Raw genomic sequence first — 22,344 nt, 5'->3', positions numbered from 1 at the left:
TGTAATACACAATCGATTGATATAATAGTCGACTACTAACGATATAGTAATCAACTGTTTAACTTAAAAATCAAAAAAAATATTTAATCGATCGTTGGATTTGATTATCTATCATGTTGGAAAATAACAATTGATAGGGAGATTTTTTTTGGACAAATATCTCATAATTCATCATTAGATGAAACCATCCATCATCAGTTAATTGAGAAAAAACATCAGTCAATCAATGATGGAAAATTGATTATTTTAAATTTTTTATCGGATTAATCAATTTTTTATTGATTTAGTTTGTTAACTCTTTGTTGGAATGATTGATTAATAGGATTGTAAATAAGCTAAGTCGAGTTGAGCTTTACGATATTTAAGCTTATTTAATAAGATACTAAAACTCGCATCATGAATCATCCAAAAAGAAACACACGAAAAGAAGAGAGAAAGACCTAAATCGCCAGAGCCCTAAGCGCATATAACGGTTTAAGAAACGTTGACAAATTCAAAAGTACTTATTAAATGAATATAATGATTAAAATAAAATAATTAATTAAAAAAATTAAAATTAACGGTTGATATTAGTGTGAGCCAATTGACCGAATTTAGTAATTCCATTTAGTTAATTCAAATATTCAATTTGTATTTAAAAATAGTAGTTAATTTAGTTAATTGGATTCGGTCTCAATTTTAAAAGTCCGAATTCAATTAAATTGAAATTATCAATCGACTATTGTGTAATATGCAATCAATTGATATAGCTGTCGACTACTAACAATATAATAATCAACTGTTTAACTTAAAAATCAAATAAAATATTTAATCATTCGACTACCCAATATGTTGGAAAACAACAATTGTTTGCTAGACTTTTTGACAAAATATCATATAATCCATTATTAGATTTAACTATCCATCACCATCACCAGTTAATTAAGAAAAAACATTAGTCAATCCATGATGAAAAATTGTTTATTTTTATTTTTTTTATTGAATTAATCAATAGTTTATTGATTTTATTTGATGATTTATTTTTTATGAGTTTGAACTTATTTAAAGTTCGACTTGAGCGTATTTTATTTAGATGTCATCGAGCTCTCAATTCAAGTTTGACTTGAGATTGATTCGAACTTGGTTCGTTTGGATATTATCAAGATTTCAATTTAAACTTATTTGATTGTTTGAAACTTTTAGTTGTTTGATTGGTTATTAAATTTCATAATTCAAATTTATTTTATTTTATTTTTTGTTTATTTAACATATTGATATAAATTTTATTAATGAACATGATTCGTAAATATTATTCACGAACGTTGTTCTTGAATATTATTCATGAACGTTGTTCAAAATTTTTTACGAATATTAATAAGCTATTCAAACTTATCTATTTAATTAATCTCATATAAATTAAACAAATATAAATAAATTTTTATCGAGTAAACCACTAAATTTATTGATGAACATTTAATTTGTTACTGTTCTATCGATCAATTCGATTAGTTCGGAAAAAAAATCAATTTAATTGATTTCGAGATTAAAAATGTAATTCCCTCTTATTCGGCTCATTCCTTCCCCGCTTAAAGTGCCAGCCCAGCCCAGCCCAGCCCAGCCCAGTCTCATTTTTAATTCTTGGATCTGTCCCCCACGACGTGGGAGAGGATGGGTCGAAGATGAAGGTGGAATTTGAGAGTAGCCGACTAGGCAACGCCAGCGAGGTACCTCTTCGTAGTAGCGAGATGAAGATGGAATCCCACTCGGAGGCAACGAGAGAAAGGACGAACTAAAGATGAAGCTCAAAGGCGGTTTGAGCGTGAGCTAGGAGGAGATGAGCCTGCTGGGTAATGTTGCGGAATGAGACTTCACGTTCGAGGACTTCATGATCATCGGGATTTTATAGTAAAAATCAGGTTCAATTCAGTTTAATTGATTTTTAAATTGAAAAAAAGGGGGGAAAAAATAAACAGACGGTGCAAATTACAATATTCATCTATGCATTATGAATTTCCTCACCTGCCCTTGTCTATGTGCCGAAATGGACTGAAAATGTTTCAGCATAACCCATTTGACTTTTTCACATCTTCTGTTGCTTAGTAAAACGAGAGAAAGATCAAGACATAGGCCCAAATTTGGCCCGAAATAGCCCAACCTGAGGTTGTCTCTAAAATAAAACGACAGCTATTTATTTGCCTTTACCCCTTCCTCACGCCAGTCGTCGGTCCTTCGATCTCGTTTTGCTTCGCCGTTGCCTTTTCCGCCTCCTAAGGCCGCCGGAATCTTCGAAACCCTAGGATCCATGGGTCAGGGAACCCCCGGTGGGATGGGGAAGCAGGGGCACCCTGGCGATCGCAAGCACGACGGCGATAAGAAGGACAAGAAGTTCGAACCAGCGGCGCCACCCTCTCGTGTCGGTCGCAAGCAGCGCAAGCAGAAAGGCCCTGATGCCGCTGCCCGAATTCCCACCGTCACTCCCCTCTCGAAGTGCCGCCTCCGCCTCCTCAAGCTCGACCGCATCAAGGATTATCTCCTCATGGAGGAGGAGTTCGTTGCTAACCAGGAACGTCTCCGTCCCCAGGAGGAGAAGAACGAGGAGGACCGATCCAAGGTGGACGACCTTCGGGGTTCGCCCATGAGCGTGGGGAACCTCGAGGAGCTTATTGATGAGAACCATGCCATCGTCTCCTCGTCCGTCGGGCCGGAGTATTACGTTAGCATCCTTTCTTTTGTCGACAAGGATCAGCTGGAACCTGGCTGTGCCATCCTTATGCACAATAAGGTTAGTCTTTATCTTGATCTATTATCCATTTTAGGGTTTTGGGGACATCAATGTTTTTTTCCTTGTAAGATCGGCACCAACCTTTGTTTTTTTTATGAGAAATTTGAGGCTGCTATCTTGTTATGGATATTCCAGCCCCCTTTCAGCCTTCTAGCTGCAACTATTTAACATGTTGTAGCTGTATATCTTCATGAACTTGCTGGGATGCTGATTTGAGGTCTTGAGCAGTCGTTGTTTGGATGTTGTGGGAGAGAATTTTTAGCCTGTTCCAAAACATTCGAGATCTCTGGACTGGTTATCTAGCGATATTGTTCAGAAACTGTACTACTTTATATTACGTTAGGCAAAAGGTTTACAGCTATTGAATGGATAGCTAATTCTTTGCTCCTTGTTTGGTTCATTCAGGTGCTCTTTTTGCTGTGATATCATTAAATGGTGCTAAATTATTTGATTGAATGATGGAGGAAATTAAAAATCATAACTTCACTAAACTGGCCTTGGATCAATCTCTTTTCTCGTGTCCAGGCATACTGAATGTTAAAGTTGGAACTTGGAAGTATGGGTTATTCTTTCTTATTTTTATTCCTTTTTTGGCACTGTTGGGTCAACACTCAATGATAGATAGTTTGTGTCATTGCAACATCTTCTTCTGTTGGAAAGAAAATGACAAAATTACTTTGTTTTTTTTTAGCCCCCTCTGTTGGATTCAGGCCTCACTTCAGGTCTTCACCGACAACGAGCACCTAGAATTGTCTCTTTCTGCAATCACTATAAATTTGTCTTCTCCTTATATCCAAGCTGTGAACTAGCTGCTAGCATCTAGTCCATCTCTAGCAAGATAGTTTACTTTCGTTTACTTCACTTTTTCTGGTACATTTAGGGTTGCTCTTAGTGATAAGATCATCTTCCACTTTTTCCCATATGCTTGCTTCTAGGCTTGGTAAAACAATACAGAATATTATTTTTTAAAACTAACTAGTTTAAACAAAACATAGTAGTTGGTATATCAAATTAGGAGAGTCATTAATTTTAAACCTAATTTAATAAACATAGTGATTGACTAATGTTATGTATTTTGCTATATCTTATGTCCTTAATTTAGATTATTTAAACAAATAACTTACAATACATAACTTTCTTTGAGGGCAGCAGAGAATCTGCAAACTCAGGATTGTGAGATCTTTCAACTCAGTCAACATATCATATCAAGTGTCATACACACTTCACAATTACTATTGGAAATTAAGGCTGTTAACTGATAACCACATAATACGTTCTATTTTGAAAATGAAATTCTCTATCTAATTTAAGATAATAATTTAAATAAACTATTATGTTTTATTAAAAACTTCATTTGTAACAAGTTCTTTTCATGTGCCGTGTGCAAAATATGCTAGATTAAGTTCTTTGTAAGTGATTATAATCCCTTTATTTATTCTTTGTTAAAGAATATTAATATAAAATAATAGGAAATATAAATATATATGTGGTAAATATTTTTATTTGTGTTCGATCAATACTTGGGTATTATGTTATAAAAGGTGTAGAGAAATATTGATGAGTAAAAACTAAAAACAAACATTTTTAAAAGAAATGTTTGTCTTTCATTTTATGGTGGCATTATATAGAGAATATTTATTATGTTTCTCATATAACTGTTCACACATCCATTTGCAAACAAAAATTCTCACGTGAGTGTTGATATAGCTGCCATTACATTTGCAACTGCACTACTGTGTCTGCTTTTATTTAAAACGAGGATCTGTTTCAAATTGGTAGGCTATCAGATTTATAAGTTGAATATTCAATTTAACATTATCATATTTCCTGTGGATCTTTTGATAATTTAATTAGAATGCCTTCTGCAGGTCCTATCAGTTGTTGGTCTCCTTCAGGATGAAGTTGATCCAATGGTTTCTGTCATGAAAGTTGAAAAAGCACCTTTGGAATCATATGCTGATATTGGTGGCTTAGATTCACAAATTCAAGAAATTAAAGAAGCTGTTGAACTTCCTCTGACTCATCCTGAACTATATGAAGATATTGGCATTAGGCCTCCGAAGGGTGTCATACTATATGGGGAACCTGGAACTGGTAAAACTTTGCTCGCGAAGGTGAGGGATTGTATTGTGTTACTGCGACTCATGAGTTATAATGTCATTTTGTTGCTTGGATCTCTTCATACATTTTTTCTTTCATTTCTTTGGCTATGCTTGTCATTTTTACCATATTGAACCTGGAACTGGTAAAACTTTGCTTGCCAAGGCAAGAGATCATATTATTTTGTTGTGACTCACAAATTATCATGTCATATTGCATTACTTGGATCTATCCACATGTCTCTTCTCATTTGTCTATGTTAGCCACTTATGCCAATAATTTTGTGTACTTATATCTGCATATTGACTGGATTTATCTCTTTGCCAAACCTGTGTCTGTCATTGTTTATGAGTTGAATGGATTGATATCATGGATTAAAGCTTCATTCCAAATTGGCTTATTGGTACCATGTTGGCGTGCTGACTGTGGTATCAATCAGAGCCAAAGAAGAAGAAAAAAGAGGGCGGAGAGCAGCTGTTGAACCTTAGCAACATGAGGAAAGAGAGAAAGTTCACAGGAGCTGTTGCCGTTGGCACCTTCATGGAAATTGCTCCCTTCCTATCTGTGATTGTTATATCTGTCAACTTTTGCTACGATTAAAAGTACTTGTAAAAGTAGGATTATGAAATGAGTATAATCATGGCTGTACTTATTCATTGCCCAATATGCATTTCTTATGAATTTCTCTTTGATATATTTGTGATGGTGTTTATTCACGGAAAGAAACTTGAGGCTCATTTTAGTGTGAAATTATCTTTCTTGCTGATAGATTACATCCCATAAAGCCCTAGTACAAGATCTATACCTATTAAAAAATTTATTCTACTTATATCACTCTTTATGGTCAATTTGGTTGTTGAAATTATTGGACTCTTGTGCACCTTCTTTTTGGTAATGCAGATTTTTTAGTCATTTTAATAATGTTGTTGAAAACTTCTGTAACTCTTTCATCACATTAAGTATCATCTACTAATTGCAGGCTGTAGCTAACTCAACATCAGCAACTTTCTTGCGTGTTGTTGGTAGTGAGTTAATTCAGAAATATTTGGGTGATGGCCCGAAACTTGTTCGAGAACTATTTAGAGTTGCAGATGACCTTTCTCCTTCAATAGTGTTCATCGATGAGATAGATGCAGTTGGAACCAAAAGGTATTTAAATGGGAATTAAAATCTGCCCTTCTGTTCAGTACAAGCATTGATGATGATTTTTTTGTTTTAATTCTGGCCATGTTTCTAGATATGATGCTCATTCTGGTGGTGAACGTGAAATACAAAGGACTATGTTGGAGTTGCTGAATCAGTTAGATGGGTTTGACTCAAGGGGTGATGTTAAGGTCATTCTTGCTACCAACAGAATTGAAAGTCTGGATCCAGCCTTACTCCGTCCAGGTCGGATAGATAGGAAGATCGAATTCCCACTGCCAGATATTAAAACAAGAAGGAGAATTTTTCAAGTGTGTTATTTCTCATGACTAAGTATAGGGCTATGGTTCAATGCAGTATGCCTATTCCTGCATGCAGTCCCATTTCTGGGACTATCTGATTTTCTGTTATCAATTTCTCAGATACATACTTCTAGAATGACGCTGGCAGATGATGTCAACCTGGAAGAATTTGTCATGACAAAGGATGAATTTTCTGGAGCTGATATCAAAGCAATCTGTACTGAGGCTGGTTTGCTAGCTTTAAGAGAGCGTAGAATGAAGGTAAGCGTTGATTTTAATGATTGCTCTTTTCTCTTGAAAGTGATAAGTAGGAGGAATGTTTTTAGTATAATGTTGTCAGATAATATTTTTCCACATTCGTATGTGTTTTTTAATTTACATGTTAAAATAGATGCTATATATTTCCAAAAAAAAAAAACTGTGATTTTTTCTTCTTCTATTCCCAGCCATGTTTTCAAAACCTAATCATCATGAAAGATAACTGGTAAATGCTACTTTTGGAGATTTGTTTCAGAAAGAATACTACATATGTTTTTTTTTCTTCCAACTTATTCTGGTGAGTTATTTAGTAGTTTCAATATGGTGGTTCATGTGGAACATGATCATATGTTTTTCATTAACAAATTTGGGCATACTTCAGTTGTTTGCTTTTATCAATCCATTAAGGTTGAACTGTGGGTCTGTTCATGAAAGTTGACTTGTCATCATCCTACATGGAATTCCTGGTTCAATTAGTTGACTTGTCTCTTTGAAAGTAAAGAAATATGATTTTGTAAAAACTGAAATCTTCCATTAATTTTTTTGTGGATTTATATATTTGTGTATCTTTATTGTACGTTGATTCTAATGTAAGTAGAAATCATTTATTGTTGAGGCGTAGTGTATAATTGTAATGTTACTATTGGAAACTCTGTCTGACATGTTTGCTTGTTTCTGAACGTTAGTCTGTGCTACCTTCATGCAAGGTTTGTGTTACTGATTGACTTGAACAACTAACTTGCCTCTCCTTGGTATTTTCCACTCATGTTTTTGAAGTACAAATAGATACTTCATAGTGTTCGTGGTTTGAGGGATCCTCTCCTTCTCTAACTCGTATTTCTTGTTTTGCCTTACAAAAAAAAAATGTAGATCTGCTTTCTTTGTGAATGTCATATGTAATACAAACTATACATTGGTAACACATTGCAAAATCATCTGTTCCCAGGTTACTCATGCAGACTTCAAGAAGGCCAAAGAAAAGGTAATGTTTAAGAAGAAGGAAGGAGTGCCAGAGGGACTCTACATGTGAGCAACTGGTCCTCTTGGACTGGAAGATGGTTAGTCTTATTTGTTGATTTTTATTGAACTAATGTAGCCTTTTAATTAATTTTTTTTCATTAACCTTGTTACTTGAAGGGGAGCTTTGGCACAATGGTAAAATTGTTGCTTTGTGACCTAAAAGGTCATGGGTTTGAATCTTGGAAACAACCTCTTGTAAAAAATAGGGTAAGACTGTGTACAATGGATCATTTCACGGGATCCCGTATGACGGGAGCTTCGTGCACCGGACTGCCTTTTTAAGCGGATTCCACCTAGTGGGATAAGGTTTAGTTGTTGTTTTTGTATTAACCTTGCTAATGGGGAGCCTTGACGTAACGGTAAAATTGTTGTCATGTGATCTAGATGTCACGGGTTCGAGTTTTGGAAACAGTCACTTATAGAGGAGGGTAAAGTTGCGTAAAATAGATCCTTCCCCGATAGCCCGCATTAGTGGGAGCTTCATGAACCGTGTTGCCCTTTTAATCTTGTTCCTTGCAATTTTATTAACGAATAGCTTGGTTTTATGGCCTTGCTAGTAGTGAATTAGGTGATTTTTCATGACCAAGTTGCATTTAAGCATGCTGCTAGTAGACGCTAAATTAACTAGTTGACCAACTATAGTTAATTTGATGTCCGAGAGAGGATGCAACAAGAAGCACAAACTATATGGTAGTTGTTGCATCCTCTATTAGACGTCAAATTAACTGCAAATGATCGATTGCTATACAGTTTTTGCTTCTTGTTCAATCTAGACAGTGGAAACTAAGTTTATTATTGATTGTATAGTAAGATGAGAGCATAGTGTTTGAAATCAATGAATTCCCTTTTGGATTGCTCGGCACCACTTTTGCCGTCTTTCCACACTAAAAGAACCTAGCTATGGCATATGAAAACCTTGGAAACTTGTATCTGATGAGTGATAAGAAAATGGTATTTATCTTACACTTGAGAACTGAGTGTCCTAGGTTGTCCGCCTATGTAGAGCTTTGAATAGTCAGTGAAGCATTGAGGCACTGCTGAAAATTGGCATCTCATGTCTTAATATCACCTTAAAGTGTTTTTTTTCGTCCTCACGTTATTCTTTTGTTGTTAACATAGGTGGCTGCTTGACCAACATTTTCCTATGCTAGTGAGATCTTTGGAAGGCTTATCTTATTGGTTCGGCTTTTGTGAAATATCCACACTGGCTATCAGGAATGGTATCCCCGTGACAAGACAATGACCTATTTATCCTCATGTCTTAACATATCTAGTAATTTACTGGCACCAAGTTTGTTGCATGAAATGAAATTACTGAGAAACGAAATAGTTGTTCAGAGTAAAAATTCAATTGGATTATGTGTTAGTTTGGTTTGCTCACCTAATGAAATAAATTAGATATAGAATGCCTACGCCATAGTTTGCTTCATAGTGTTCCATTCTCAGTTCAAATTTTTTGTCTAAATTTTTTTGTGAACATTCCTTCCTGCCCAAATTGCCTATTCCATTTGAGCTACTTGGCACTTCCAACTCCTTTTGTCACGCCCCAGAGGAGTCCATGTCCGAGAAAATTTCGGCAGCATCTTCCCTGTACGGTGGACAATCTGAAACTTTTCTACATCTCACAAATACCTCAGCCACAGGCGGCTGGAATAACAACAGTAAATAAAATCAATCACCACGCAGTTTATATATGTATTCAGCCTCTGGCTGTCACAACCACGCAGTTAATAAAAATAAACAACATAGTAATACTCTGACTCGAAATCAACCCTACTCAACTACACTCGTAAAGCCCAAATTTTTCTTCCGTCCAGGCAGGCATGTAGTAGAGTAAATCCAAATCATACTAAAAGTCCATCCAACGGAAAGATTCCATACAATATCCATATGTAAGTCCAAAACAAAACTAACACAAAGTCTGATAGCGAAAAGCTAGAATGAAACAACAACTCAAAAACCAGCAGAGGAGTAGCACTACGTGCAGTGGGGACTAGCGACTGGAACTCCCTCCTGACAGCATCAACCTGAAAATAACAACAATGGAGGCGGGGTGAGTCCAACACTCAGCAGGTACAATTGATACAAAGTAAAGAAACAACACCTAGCACTAATCACGCGTACCTGATAAGAAAGATAAAATGCATCCGAAGTAAACAGGAGAATCTGTACTAACCAGGTCCCGAGTATAAGGTCAAACAATCCGAGTGGTATAGGAATCATATGCATGTCAAACATAGGTATCCAACAATACGCAGATATAAACGCGAACCACAAACACAACAATAAATGCATCATGCATGATGCCAATGATGCCCCGGTCACCCTCGACGCTAGTCGATCATCTCATACAAAATGAGGCCGGAGGGGTGTGACAACCGTGCACTCTGTCACTACTCTCGATGAGTGACCGAGTGGACGGGATGTCGAGTACACCTATCCTCCTACCCCAAATCATGATGGGGAGCACAATGCCTCAACTCCCAGACACGACGACGGGAGGAATCACGGATAACACGTCAGGTCACACTACCCACGAGCGGACCAACGGTGCCTAACAAAGTCCTCGCTGCAATCTGCCTGAATCGACCACTAACCCATGAGTGGTGGTGTGTGCAGATCCATGTAACTGGCGATGTGCTCAGCAATAATGGAGCTGACTATCGCACAGCATGCAATCATGCAAATGATGCATGGCAATAACCATATAAACATCCTGACCTAATCCATATATATAGAAAAGTGCATCATAGGTCAACGAATCCAAAACAATCCAAAGGTATACAGAAGGTATAAAACCTAGGTCCTGAACATGGTCAAGCATGGCATATCACTACCCCCTATAAGCATGTATAGACAGGTAAGGTATACATGGGATGTAAAACAAATCAACCAATCAAACATGTACCAAGATTTGGGTAGTGATTAACCGGAATAGATAAGAAACATAATTAATGAAACATGTTAATTTCATTACTAAGCATATCAAAGACAACAAAAGTCAAAAGTACCCGCCTCCAATAGAAAAGGTCCAATCTGAAATTGATCCCTCGTCGAGACACCGTCTCGAATCAATGTCCTGTACCAATCAATATATATTTTTATTTAGCTAAAATTCATAAGAATTTAAATAGCTAAATAAAATCCACGAGACTAAATTTGGGAAAACCATAATTAACATAACCAATTGCCTACCCCAAAATTAAATCTAACCCAGATATAACCTAATACCCTATACAAAATTATACAGCATGGAACATCCTCCATAGGAACCCAACCAAATTCACTAAACATGCTCACCTAAGTGTACGAATAATGATCAGATTCCTCAGCTCCAACAACAGCTTAATCCCGTTGACACCAAACCTAGATATCAATCAACCACATCTGTGAGTTATTTCTGCATCCAACCAGTGATCAAATACAAAGAAACAACAAAGGTAAGCTGCTTACCTCACTCACCAGCAAGGGGAAAACCTAGGGCACGACAGTGAAGAACAAATTAGGGCTCTGCAGATTTAGGGCAAGGAGCTAGGCTACGATCAACCAAACAGCGCACAAGGGAGGCTGCAGTGGCCGATTGCTGATCCAGAGCACAAAAGAGGGCAGCAAGGCAGTGTTAGGGCACGGAAACAAGCAGTCTCCAGTGATGGTCGGCACTGCTCGGTCTGTGGCCGGCGGCAAGAGGTGAGGGGATGTGTCGGCGGCGGTGCTAGGGCACGGCGACGGCGACCGACGCTGAGAAACCGGTGCCGGCAGTGGCGTCGGTGCTGGCGGTGGCCGGCACTTGGACAGGGAGGAGGAAAGGGGTCCCGGTGTGCGGCGAGGAAGAGCGGCAGTATGGCTCGCGGCTCGTTAGGGCACAACAGAAGAGAGTCGGCGTCGGCAGAGGAGAAGAAGAAGAAGAGGTTGTGCGCGCTCGGGAAGGAAGAAGAGATAATGGCCGAGGCTTATACGCGAGGGAGGGAGAAGGAAAACGGCTCGGCGGTTAGGGCTCCGAAGGAGAAGCCGCGCGGCGGCGTCGGGGAGAAGAAGGAAGGGGTGCGGGGACGGCTCGGGTTCGGCGACAAAAGCTAGGGAAAAGAAATAAAGAAATAAGAAGGAAAAGGATATATAAATATAATCTTTTCCTCGCTTAAATCGGGTAGCCTAAATAGACTTTTCCGGACCCCGTTCTTGTCCCCGTTAACACGTCCATACGAGCTCCGAAAAATTCCCGTAAAATTTCCAAAAATTTCGGAAAATTCCCTTATTAATATTCGCCTATTTCCGATATTTTACATTCTCCCCCACTAATAAAAATTTGGTCCCCAAATTTCAGTATCTACCATCAGCAAGTACTAGTAACAGATAATAGAGTATAAATGCTGAACGGTAATTAAATCACATACCTCAAGTGAAAAGATGGGGATATCGAGCTCGGATCGTATCCTCGAGCTCCCAAGTAGCCTCCTCGTCCGAATGATGCTGCCATCCGACTTTAACGAGCCGGATAGTCTTGTTCCGCAACTGACGCTCTTTCTGGTCGAGAATCCGTACCGGAACCTCCTCATATGTAATGTTAGGCTGAACTGGAACTGGAATATCTGCCAGCACATGTGTCGGATCAGGCACGTATCTCCTCAGCATCGATACGTGAAATACATCGTGAACGCCTGACAGGGACGGTGGTAGTGCTAGATAGTAAGCTACCACTCCAATCCTCTCCAAGATCTGGAAAGGTCCAACATATCGCAGAGCTAGCTTGCATCTGAGGTCAAATCTCTTCACCCCTTTTGTGGGTGAAACTCGCAGAAATACATGGTCACCAATAGAGAACGCTAGGGGTCTGTGTCTCTGATCAGCATAACTCTTTTGGCGGTCCTGCGCCTCTGACATCCTCCGTCTGATAGTACGGACCAACTCTGCATCCTGCTGAACTCTATGAGGTCCCAACAACTGGGCCTCTCCAACCTCATCCCAAAGGACGGGTGTCCGACAAGGTCTACCATACAACGTCTCAAACGGTGCCATCTGAATAGCCGAATGGAAGCTGTTGTTGTAGGCAAACTCTACCAACGGCAGATGGTCCTCCCAATCGCCTCCAAATCCATTACACATGATCTCAACAGTCCTCTAAAGTCTGAATGGTCCGCCTCGACCGCCCATCCGTCTGGGATGGAAAGTCAGATCAAACGGAGTGTGCCCAAGGCGCTGCAGACTCGCGTAAACGAGACGTAAACCGTGGATCTCTATCCGAAATGATACTCAACGAACACCATGTAGTCCGATAATCTCGACAATACAAATCTGCTAATCGATCTAGGGATCAGTCCTCCGAATCGCTAGTGCGCGGATTTGGTTAATCGATCAACGATTATCCAAATCGCGCCATGTGTCCTCGCAACCCTACCACAAAGTCCATGGTAATGTGATCCCACTTCCACTCGTGAATAGCAATCCGTGAAGTAACCTGCAGGTCTCTGGTGCTCCTTCACCGGCGACAAACAAGACACCTAGCTACGAACTCCGCGATGTCTTTCTTCATGCTGTTCCACCAATAGAAACGCCTCAAGTCTCGATACATACGGGTTCCAGCTGGATGGATCGCAAATCGAGAACGGTGTGCCTCAAGTAGCTCCTGTAAGACCGGAGGAGGTAATCTACCTCGGAAGTATATGATACCCTCCTCGTCTCGTAAATTGGTCTGCTGCCGAAGCTATCTCGATCGCTAATAAACCGCAAATGCTGATCACTAGCACTGCCTCTGATCCTCGTCTCGATCGACGATCGAGCAACCATGGTAACAAGAATACCGCCTGCCGGTCCTCGCCTCAAGATCTAACTCGAGAAACTCAATCAAGTCCGCGATCAAGTCCGGCAAGCCAAAGTCCTTCCGGACTTCCTGAGTCGGCAACCACATTAGCTTTCCTGTGGTAGCTAATGGTACAATCGTAGTCCTTCAGAACTCCATCCATCTCCTCCGTCAAGATTAAGCTCCTTCGGGTGAAAATATATTCGAGACTCTTATGATCATGAGAATCTCAAATGTGATACCATATAAATGATGTCGCCATAGCTTCAAGTAAAGATGATGGCAGCTAACTCTGTGTCATGAATCGGTAATTCTTCTCATGCTCCTTCATGACGAGAAGCATAAGAGACTACTCGGCCGTGCTGCCAGCCGCAGCTCAGAGACGTCGGTGTAAAGTACAAACCATCATCTCCGAAGGTAAAACCAAAACCGGAGCCGACACTAATCTCCGCTTCAGAAGCCGGTCTCGCAATCCTCGGACTATACGAACTTCACGCCTTTCCGTAAGACGTGTCAACGGCATAGCAATACGCGAGAAGTCCTCGACAAAACGCGCGGTAATATCCGCCAATCCTAGAAAATCGCGAATCTCTGAATCGACTTTGTCGCTCCCAACCGGTGACCTCGATCTTCGAGGATCAATCAAATACCGCTAGAAACCACGTGTCCCTAAAACCGATCGAGGATAGCTGAATGCACACTTGCGAACTGCAGACAAATGATGTCGTCAAGAATCTCCAAGATCGTGTGAAGATATCGTGCGATCCTCCTGAACGAGAGTAGACCAATATGTCATCAATGAAAACGATAACAAACCGATCCAGATACTCCGAAAATACGGTTCATCAAGTCCATAAACACCACTGGCATTGGTAAGCCCAAATGGCATTACCAAAACTCATAATGACCGACCGTACGGAAAGTCATCTTGAATATCCGAATCTCGACACCGATGATATCCGGATCGCATCAATCTTAGAATACACGATGTACCGGTGATCAAACAAATCCTCAATCCGTGGTAATGGATATTTATTTCGACGGTCACTTCAGCTGCCCGTAGTCAATACATAACCTCACGGTGCCGTCTTTCTTCTTGACAAATACTGGAGAACCCCACGGTGAAACACTAGGGCGAATGAATCTCCTGTCTCCTGGAGTTGAACCTTCACTCGTTCAACTCTTTTCGTGTCATACGATACGGAACTTTGATGTCGGTTCCCGGAATCAACTCAATAGCGAACTCCACCGCCTTCGAGGCAAACCGCGCCCTCCGAAATACATCCGGGTACTCCGACAACAGAACGCTTGAGAGCGAACTACTACCGCCCTCGATCGATCAACGACAACAAAACCATAACAGTAGTGAGACAGCCTGCGCAATCGCCGAAATAATCGAGATGCCGTCCTCTCGATGCGGTGAAACTCCACGAGGGTTGGTTCGAAGGCCGAAGGTGACCACCGTCTGGCAATCAACGGTAGCATGATACATCGACAACCAATCCATGCCAAGAATGACATCAAACTCGACCATCTCCAATACTAGAAGATCTACCGTAAGTATCATGTTGCCAAAGTCTAACGGCAACCTCGATCTCCGGGACGTCTAAAGTATCACCGGACGGTAGGGAGACAATCAATCGCCGCAACCTAACAAAGAGGGTAATCTACCAATCTCCCGCATAAAAGTACGGATATAAAAGAATGCGAACTACCAAGATCAATCAAATATCAGCGGAGAATGCATAAATAGAAATCGTATCGCGGAAAACGGATCCGCTGCCCGCCGAGCATCCTCTCCGTAATCGCATGAATACGACCGGCCTCGGCGGAGGAGGTGGTAACATCGCCGATCGCCGCGGGCGTAAACTCACATCGAGGCGCCGGACTATGTGCGGATAAGACCGAGAGGATGGTGATCGATATGTACCGGGCCGAGATCGAGTCTGACACGCCTCGAGTGATAATAAGGTCCCGGAGCAAAACTGGGGTGCTACTGAAGCACTGGAGTACTCCTGCCCAAGCATGCCAAATGCCGCGGAGGAGCCGCCTCCGACGCTGAAGATTGGGCTTCGCCTCCTCGGTATGCCTGGCCGACTAGATCCCTCGACCGACCTCCGTTGCAGGCCGAGCCTTCACCGACAATCTCGGCTTTGGTGCCAGGTTGCAATAAAAGCAAACCGATCGTCCCAAAGAGCAAGCTGGGGTGAGGTGATCTCTGGATCCACATCAAACAATGAGTATCACCGAAGGTGGTTCGCGGTCACGAGAAACCGGAACGCCTCAAGAAGACCGCCACGATTTGAGGCTCACGACGCCCAAGTACTCGACCGACCGCTGCGACTACTCGGCTGTGTCTGCTGGACTCGCTCGATGTCCGACCGTATGCTTTTTCCTGCTCGGATACGCCGTCGCCGAGCTAACTCTATCATCAAAGCTCGATTCAATGCATCGAGTAAGATGTAATCCCTAATCCGCAAGCTGTATACGCAGATAACCATCCAATCCTGTAGAAAACTGCATTACGCGAGTTCTGTCCTCCGCAACTAACTCGACAAAACTGTGCAACCGGAGGAATTCAGATATACTCACATCGGCGATTATTCGCCTCGGACTCATAAAACTCGCTTACGAGCCATCCGACAGATGGAAAGAAACGGCTCAAAAGCCTCTCGAACTGGTCCATGCGACGCGCTCACCAATAATAACGCCGAGTAATCCACCGTGCATTTGCTTCATCCCGTAAATGATAGGCAACCAGCTTTCTCCCACTCGAGCAAGCCGTATAAGAAAGTCTGCTCCATAGTCTCTATCCACGACAGAGCCATACTCGGATCGAGATCTCCATGAAAAGAGTGAAACGAGTCTTCATCGACTCGGCCGGTCTGGAATCCTAGCTCGGCAATGACAATATCGTGTCGGGACGCCGTCGGTGGTACTGTCTGGGGAACAAAAGTGGTGGCAACTGGAGGTACGGTGGGAAAAGGTACCGTATGTGGAGCAGCTGCTGCTACTGTAGGCACTGGGGGCACAGGTGCCACTGGTGTCGGGTACACTTTAGGTCCAGGTGGCGGTGGTGCCGAGTACGTCGTAGGCTGCTCCGGAGCAAATGTCGGGTACGCCAATGGTACACCTGATGGTACTGTAAACAGGGTAGGCGTGGATACCGTCGGTGTGGCCAAAATAGGTATCTCTACAGGAGCTATCGGGATTTGAGAGCCCGATGCTCCCGCTGCATCCTGAGTCTGTCCCTGACTGACGGGCATCTGGCATATCCAGAGATCCTGTGGTCCTCGCACGTGTTCGTCCAGCACCACGTCTCGCAGGAATACGTGTGGATCGTCTCATATCTGTTAAATTAAATTACAGATATTACTACCAATATAACAACTATAAAATAACAACATACCTATTTGCTGTCTGGAGATGTTCCGTCGCTGTCCAGTCCCCAATTTAACCTCAAAATTCCGAACGTACATATCGCCGGAAATCCAAATAAATCCGAAACGGAAATCCGAAACATAACCATATCGAAAATCCGATAATGCCCAGTTTGACTCGCAAACCTGGCTAACCCAAATATCCAGAATACCAACAACCGGTATCCGATAAATCTCCAGAACACCAAAAGCAGGTATCATAACCCGCTCTGATACCAAATAAATTGGTATCAGATAAATCTCAAAAATCCAAAATACGAAACAAAAGATCGTAAAACTGTGCTCTGATACCACTAAATTGTCACGCCCCAGAGGAGTCCCTGTCCGAGAAAATTTCGGCAGCATCTCCCCTGTACGGCGGACAATCAAAAATTTTCTACAAGCACTAAATACTCAGCCACAGGCGGCTGGAATAATAAAATCAATCACCACGCAGTTTATATATGTATTCAGCCTCTGGCTGTCACAACCACGCAGTTAATAAAAATAAACAACATAGTAATACTCTGACTCGAAATCAACCCTACTCAACTACACTCGTAAAGCCCAAATCCGATTTTTCTTACCTCTTCTGCCGTCCAGGCAGGCATGTAGTAGAGTAAATCCAAATCATACTAAAAGTCCATCCAACGGAAAGATTCCATACAATATCCATATGTAAGTCCAAAATAAAACTAACACAAAGTCTGATAGCGAAAAGCTAGAATGAAACAACAACTCAAAAACCAGCAGAGGAGTAGCACTACGTGCAGTGGGGACTAGCGACTGGAACTCCCTCCTGACAGCATCAACCTGAAAATAACAACAATGGAGGCGGGGTGAGTCCAACACTCAGCAGGTACAATTGATATGCAAAGTAAAGAAACAACACCTAGCACTAATCATGCGTACAGTCTCCTGATAAGAAAGATAAAAATGCATCTGAAGTAAACAGAAGAGAAACTAACAGGTCCCGAGTATAAGGTCAAACAGTCCGAGTGGTATAGGAATCATGGTATGTCAAACATAGGTATCCAAACAATACGCAGCATAAATGCAGAACCACAAACACAAACAATAAATGATCATGCATATGCCAATGATGCGCCCTGGTCACCCCGACGCTAGTCGATCATCTCATACAAAATGAGGCCGAGTGGGTAGGGCTGTGACACTCTGTCGTCACTACTCCCGATGAGTGACCGAGTGGACGGATCTTGTCGAGTACACCTATCCTCCTACCCCAAATCATAGATGGGGAGCACAATGCTCTAACTCCCGGTACACGATGACGGGAGGAATCCTGCCGGATAACACGTTGTGTCACACTACCCATGAGCGGACCAACGGTGCCTAACAGAGTCCCTGCTGCAACACACTCTGCCTGAATCGACCACTAACCCATGAGTGGTGGTGTGTGCAGATCCATGTAACTGGCGATGTGCTCAGCAATAATGGAGCGGACTATCGCACAGCATGCAATCATGCAAATGATGCATGGCAATAACCATATAAACATCCTGACCTAATCCATATATATAGAAAAGTGCATCATAGGTCAACGAATCCAAAACAATCCAAAGGTATACAGAAGGTATAAAACCTAGGTCCTGAACATGGTCAAGCATGGCATATCACTACCCCCTATAAGCATGTATAGACAGGTAAAGTATACATGGGATGTAAAACAAATCAATCAATCAAACATGTACCAAGATTTGGGTAGTGATTAACCGGAATAGATAAGAAACATAATTAATGAAACATGTTAATTTCATTACTAAGCATATCAAAGACAACAAAAGTCAAAAGTACCCGCCTCCAATAGAAAAGGTCCAATCCGAAATTGATCCCTCGTCGAGACACCGTCTCGAATCAATGTCTTGTACCAATCAATATATATATATTTTTATTTAGCTAAAATTCATAAGAATTTAAATAGCTAAATAAAATCCACGAGACTAAATTAGGGAAAACCCTAATTAACATAACCAATTGCCTACCCCAAAATTAAATCTAACCCAGATATAACCTAATACCCTATACAAAATTATACAGCATGGAACATCCTCCATAGGAACCCAACCAAATTCACTAAACATGCTCACCTAAGTGTACGAATAATGATCAGATTCCTCAGCTCCAACAACAGCTTAATCCCGCTGACACCAAACCTAGATATCAATCAACCACATCTGTGAGTTATTTCTGCATCCAACCAGTGATCAAATACAAAGAAACAACAAAGGTAAGCTGCTTACCTCACTCACCAGCAAGGGGAAAACCTAGGGCACGGCAGTGAAGAACAAATTAGGGCTCGGCAGATTTAGGGCAAGGAGCTAGGCTGCGATCAACCAAACAGCGCACAAGGGAGGCTGCAGTGGCCGATTGCTGATCCAGAGCACAAAAGAGGGCAGCAAGGCAGTGTTAGGGCACGGAAACAAGCAGTCTCCAGTGATGGTCGGCACTGCTCGGTCTGTGGCCGGCGGCAAGAGGTGAGGGGATGTGTCGGCGGCGGTGCTAGGGCACGGCGACGGCGGCCGACGCTGAGAAACCGGTGCCGGCAGTGGCGTCGGGGGCTGAGTCTAGGGCACAGGCCGGAGATGGGTGTCGCGGTGGCCGGCACTTGGACAGGGAGGAGGAAGGGGGTCCCGGTGTGCGGCGAGGAAGAGCGGCAGTATGGCTCGCGGCTCGTTAGGGCACAACAGAAGAGAGTCGGCGTCGGCAGAGGAGAAGAAGAAGAAGAGGTTGTGCGCGCTCGGGAAGGAAGAAGAGATAATGGCCGAGGCTTATACGCGAGGGAGGGAGAAGGAAAACGGCTCGGCGGTTAGGGCTCCGAAGGAGAAGCCGCGCGGCGGCGTCGGGGAGAAGAAGGAAGGGGTGCGGGGACGGCTCGGGTTCGGCGACAAAAGTAAGGGAAAAGAAATAAGAAGGAAAAGGATATATAAATATAATCTTTTCCTCGCTTAAATCGGGTAGCCTAAATAGGCTTTTCCGGACCCCGTTCTTGTCCCCGTTAACACGTCCATACGAGCTCCGAAAAATTCCCGAAAAATTTCCAAAAATTCCGGAAAATTCCCTTATTAATATTCGCCTATTTCCGGTATTTTACACCTTTCCCGGCCTGACTTGTCATTTTGCCAAGTCTGGTTAACCATTTGACCCATCTAGCTCACTCAGTTCACTCAAGTTCATCTTTCCTGTACCACCTAATTTAACCATCCTACTAGGTCCATTTAGCCCATCCAACTATTTTGGAGAATGTAATTGTGTAGGGGTACATATTTCTTGGAGTGGTATAAGGAATGAGCACCATAAGGGAGTAATTGATATTGGAGTTCGTTGTGTAACTAAACAAATAATTAGTCTATTATGATTCATAAATAATACAATAGCCAAACTCACCACAATTCTAAAATCTTAACCATTCTTTTGTTAACTAGATAAATCTATTTATTTCTCCTTATTTTTTTATTTTGGTTGTACAGACTTTAGAATTAATAGTTGGGATTTTGGCTCAGTTCATACGGATATAGTGTTTCTGCATGACTACCATGCAGTGGACCTTAACCGGAGTAGGTTTGGATTATGAATTCAGTAGTAGATTCATTAATATGAAGATGGCCTGTTATCCCTTTAGGAGAGGGAATGGGTTTGTGCTGAGACGAGAAGGCAATGCATAAATGGTCTGTTTCAACCAGTTCGGTAGGCAACCATCCTTCACTTTATCAGCTTTGTTTGTATACCGTCCTGAACCAGTGTTTGTTGTTGAATCCTCTCCCCCAAAAGAACTAACAAGGGCAACTCACCTAAAAAAACTATCCTTCTTGGCATGAAGTCGGTCTCAGATAGCTGCTTCCCCAGTGAAATATATTCATTAGCTTAGTCTTGATTTAGGGAGCCCAGATCTCTTGGTCTACAAAAAAAGTGGACGAGGGGATGCACCACTTGTAATTGCGGCCGGATCGTGACCGTGATCCAGCCGCAATTGGTTGCGATCCCTCTTTGGGTTTAACGCCCCCTAGGTTATAGTTTGGGTCGGGATGGGTGACCGGAGGTTATTCCCGCTCGGCACCAGGTTGCTTGGCGACTTGCCCACTGCCGGCAGCCTTCGGACGGCCTCTAGCTACTTGTCCCCATGTAAACTATAACTTGGGGGGACGGTGAACCCAGGGAGGAATCACAATCAATTGTTGTCGGATCAGGGCCATAATTCGGCCGCAATTACAAGTGGTCCATCCCATGTTCCACTTTTTTGTGGACCAGAGGATCTGCCCTTCGATTTATGTGCCAGTTACTCTAAAGAACTCATAAGGGGATAGAAGGCAGGAGATGTTTGGCTGTTTCAATTGCCATCATATATGCCACGACCTTTTTCTCAAGGTGTATCAAGTGATATTTAGTGGATGTTCTATACTGACTTGCAATAAATTATGAACAAACTTGGAACTAGAAACTGTGGATTTTTTATGCCAACTAGCTATATATTTTTTTTTTTATAAAATGATGAGCAAGAAACTGTGGGTGTTTTATAAAACAACTAGCTTTTTTTTTAAAAAAAAAAATCTATGAGCAATAAACTGCTGCTCGTTCTGCAGTTTTGGCATCATTAACATGAGATCATCTTGCTAGTAGATTTTGATAGTATGTTTAACCATACATGAAGTGTAGCATGACTTGTTTGCTACTTCAGTAGATTTGACATTGATATATATCAGGAACTAAATTAGCGGCTACCATGAGTCATGATAGTATTATGCATATCGGTATGCTTAATCATTTTTTTGCCTCCATTTATGATCATTGCCTTTAGGTGAGATTCTTGCTATTAGTTAATAGATGGTATTTGATGTCTGGTTATTTGTTTTCAACTAGGTTAGCTTCCGTTCTTTACTAGAACATGACTTCAGTGAAATCAAACAGTTGGCTCATTTTGCAAAGAAGTTTAACACATTGATTTCATCTCTTCTGCTGCAGGTAGAGGATACTCCCTCCCCACATGAGAAATGTCGTTTCCAAGGGATCTCTCATCTCCCTCCAATACCTTTATCAAATGAACTTTAAATCCTGTGTATTTTTATTTGTACGCAAATTTGGATGTATGGATTAACTTATGCATTTAATTTTACATATTTGCTTGAATTTGTCGTCGAAACTTCAAAAAATCTTCTACAGCAATGCTTTGTCTGGTTTGAATACTCAAGAAAGTGCAAATTGCATTGAGTGCCGTGTACGTGAGCAAGCTTATCATTCATGAAAAAATTAATTTGTTCCTCGAGAAAATTTAAAATATTTGGTTGGATGCACCATGTTTCTCCTTCTTTTAATTAAAATATCGGCAATATTAGGTTACTCCAGCTATTTAGAAATGGGTCGACCCAATTTGGTGGCTTAAAAACTAATTAAATAAGTGAATGTTTTTTTAGAAAATTCGAGAGCCATAACTTGTTCGTGACTATTACTCGTTGAACATGTTTTTTGACCTATTCATATAAACAGCTTGAAAAAAGGGTAAATAAACCGGCAAGGCGATCAAAATTTATACTT

The 22,344-nt window shown here is 41.5% G+C and overlaps 1 protein-coding gene and 1 long non-coding RNA gene across 2 annotated transcripts; one reads left to right on the top strand and one right to left on the bottom strand.

The window, feature by feature from the left end:
• The first annotated feature begins 2,176 nt into the window (after nucleotides 1-2,176).
• Nucleotides 2,177-22,020, top strand: LOC121982112 (26S proteasome regulatory subunit 4 homolog). The gene is made up of 7 exons (XM_042535024.1): nucleotides 2,177-2,761; nucleotides 4,630-4,875; nucleotides 5,841-6,010; nucleotides 6,099-6,315; nucleotides 6,427-6,567; nucleotides 7,511-7,622; nucleotides 21,775-22,020. Exons 1-6 carry the CDS (start codon nucleotides 2,282-2,284, stop codon nucleotides 7,592-7,594), a joined length of 1,338 nt encoding a protein of 445 aa, XP_042390958.1. The 5' UTR covers nucleotides 2,177-2,281; the 3' UTR covers nucleotides 7,595-7,622; nucleotides 21,775-22,020.
• LOC121982121 lies at nucleotides 10,629-11,060 on the bottom strand. The gene is made up of 3 exons (XR_006112006.1): nucleotides 11,038-11,060; nucleotides 10,885-10,950; nucleotides 10,629-10,663 (listed from the first exon to the last, which is right to left on the bottom strand). It is a non-coding gene; the product is annotated as an uncharacterized LOC121982121 (long non-coding RNA).
• Nucleotides 22,021-22,344: the final 324 nt, after the last annotated feature.

Source organism: Zingiber officinale, chromosome 1B (assembly GCF_018446385.1).
Source record: "Zingiber officinale cultivar Zhangliang chromosome 1B, Zo_v1.1, whole genome shotgun sequence".
Classification (NCBI taxonomy): domain Eukaryota; kingdom Viridiplantae; phylum Streptophyta; class Magnoliopsida; order Zingiberales; family Zingiberaceae; genus Zingiber; species Zingiber officinale.
The sequence above is the reverse complement of the archived record's forward strand: the minus strand, read 5'-3'. Positions and strand labels throughout refer to the sequence as shown.

What these genes read in the sequence shown, in the direction of transcription:
- LOC121982112 (XM_042535024.1), top strand. Translation starts at nt 2,282, where the DNA reads ATGGGTCAGGGAACCCCCGGTGGGATGGGGAAGCAGGGGCACCCTGGC. An exon ending in GATGCAGTTGGAACCAAAAG is followed by an intron (nt 6,011 to 6,098) that starts GTATTTAAATGG and finishes CCATGTTTCTAG; the next exon opens with ATATGATGCTCATTCTGGTG. An exon ending in TAAGAGAGCGTAGAATGAAG is followed by an intron (nt 6,568 to 7,510) that starts GTAAGCGTTGAT and finishes ATCTGTTCCCAG; the next exon opens with GTTACTCATGCAGACTTCAA.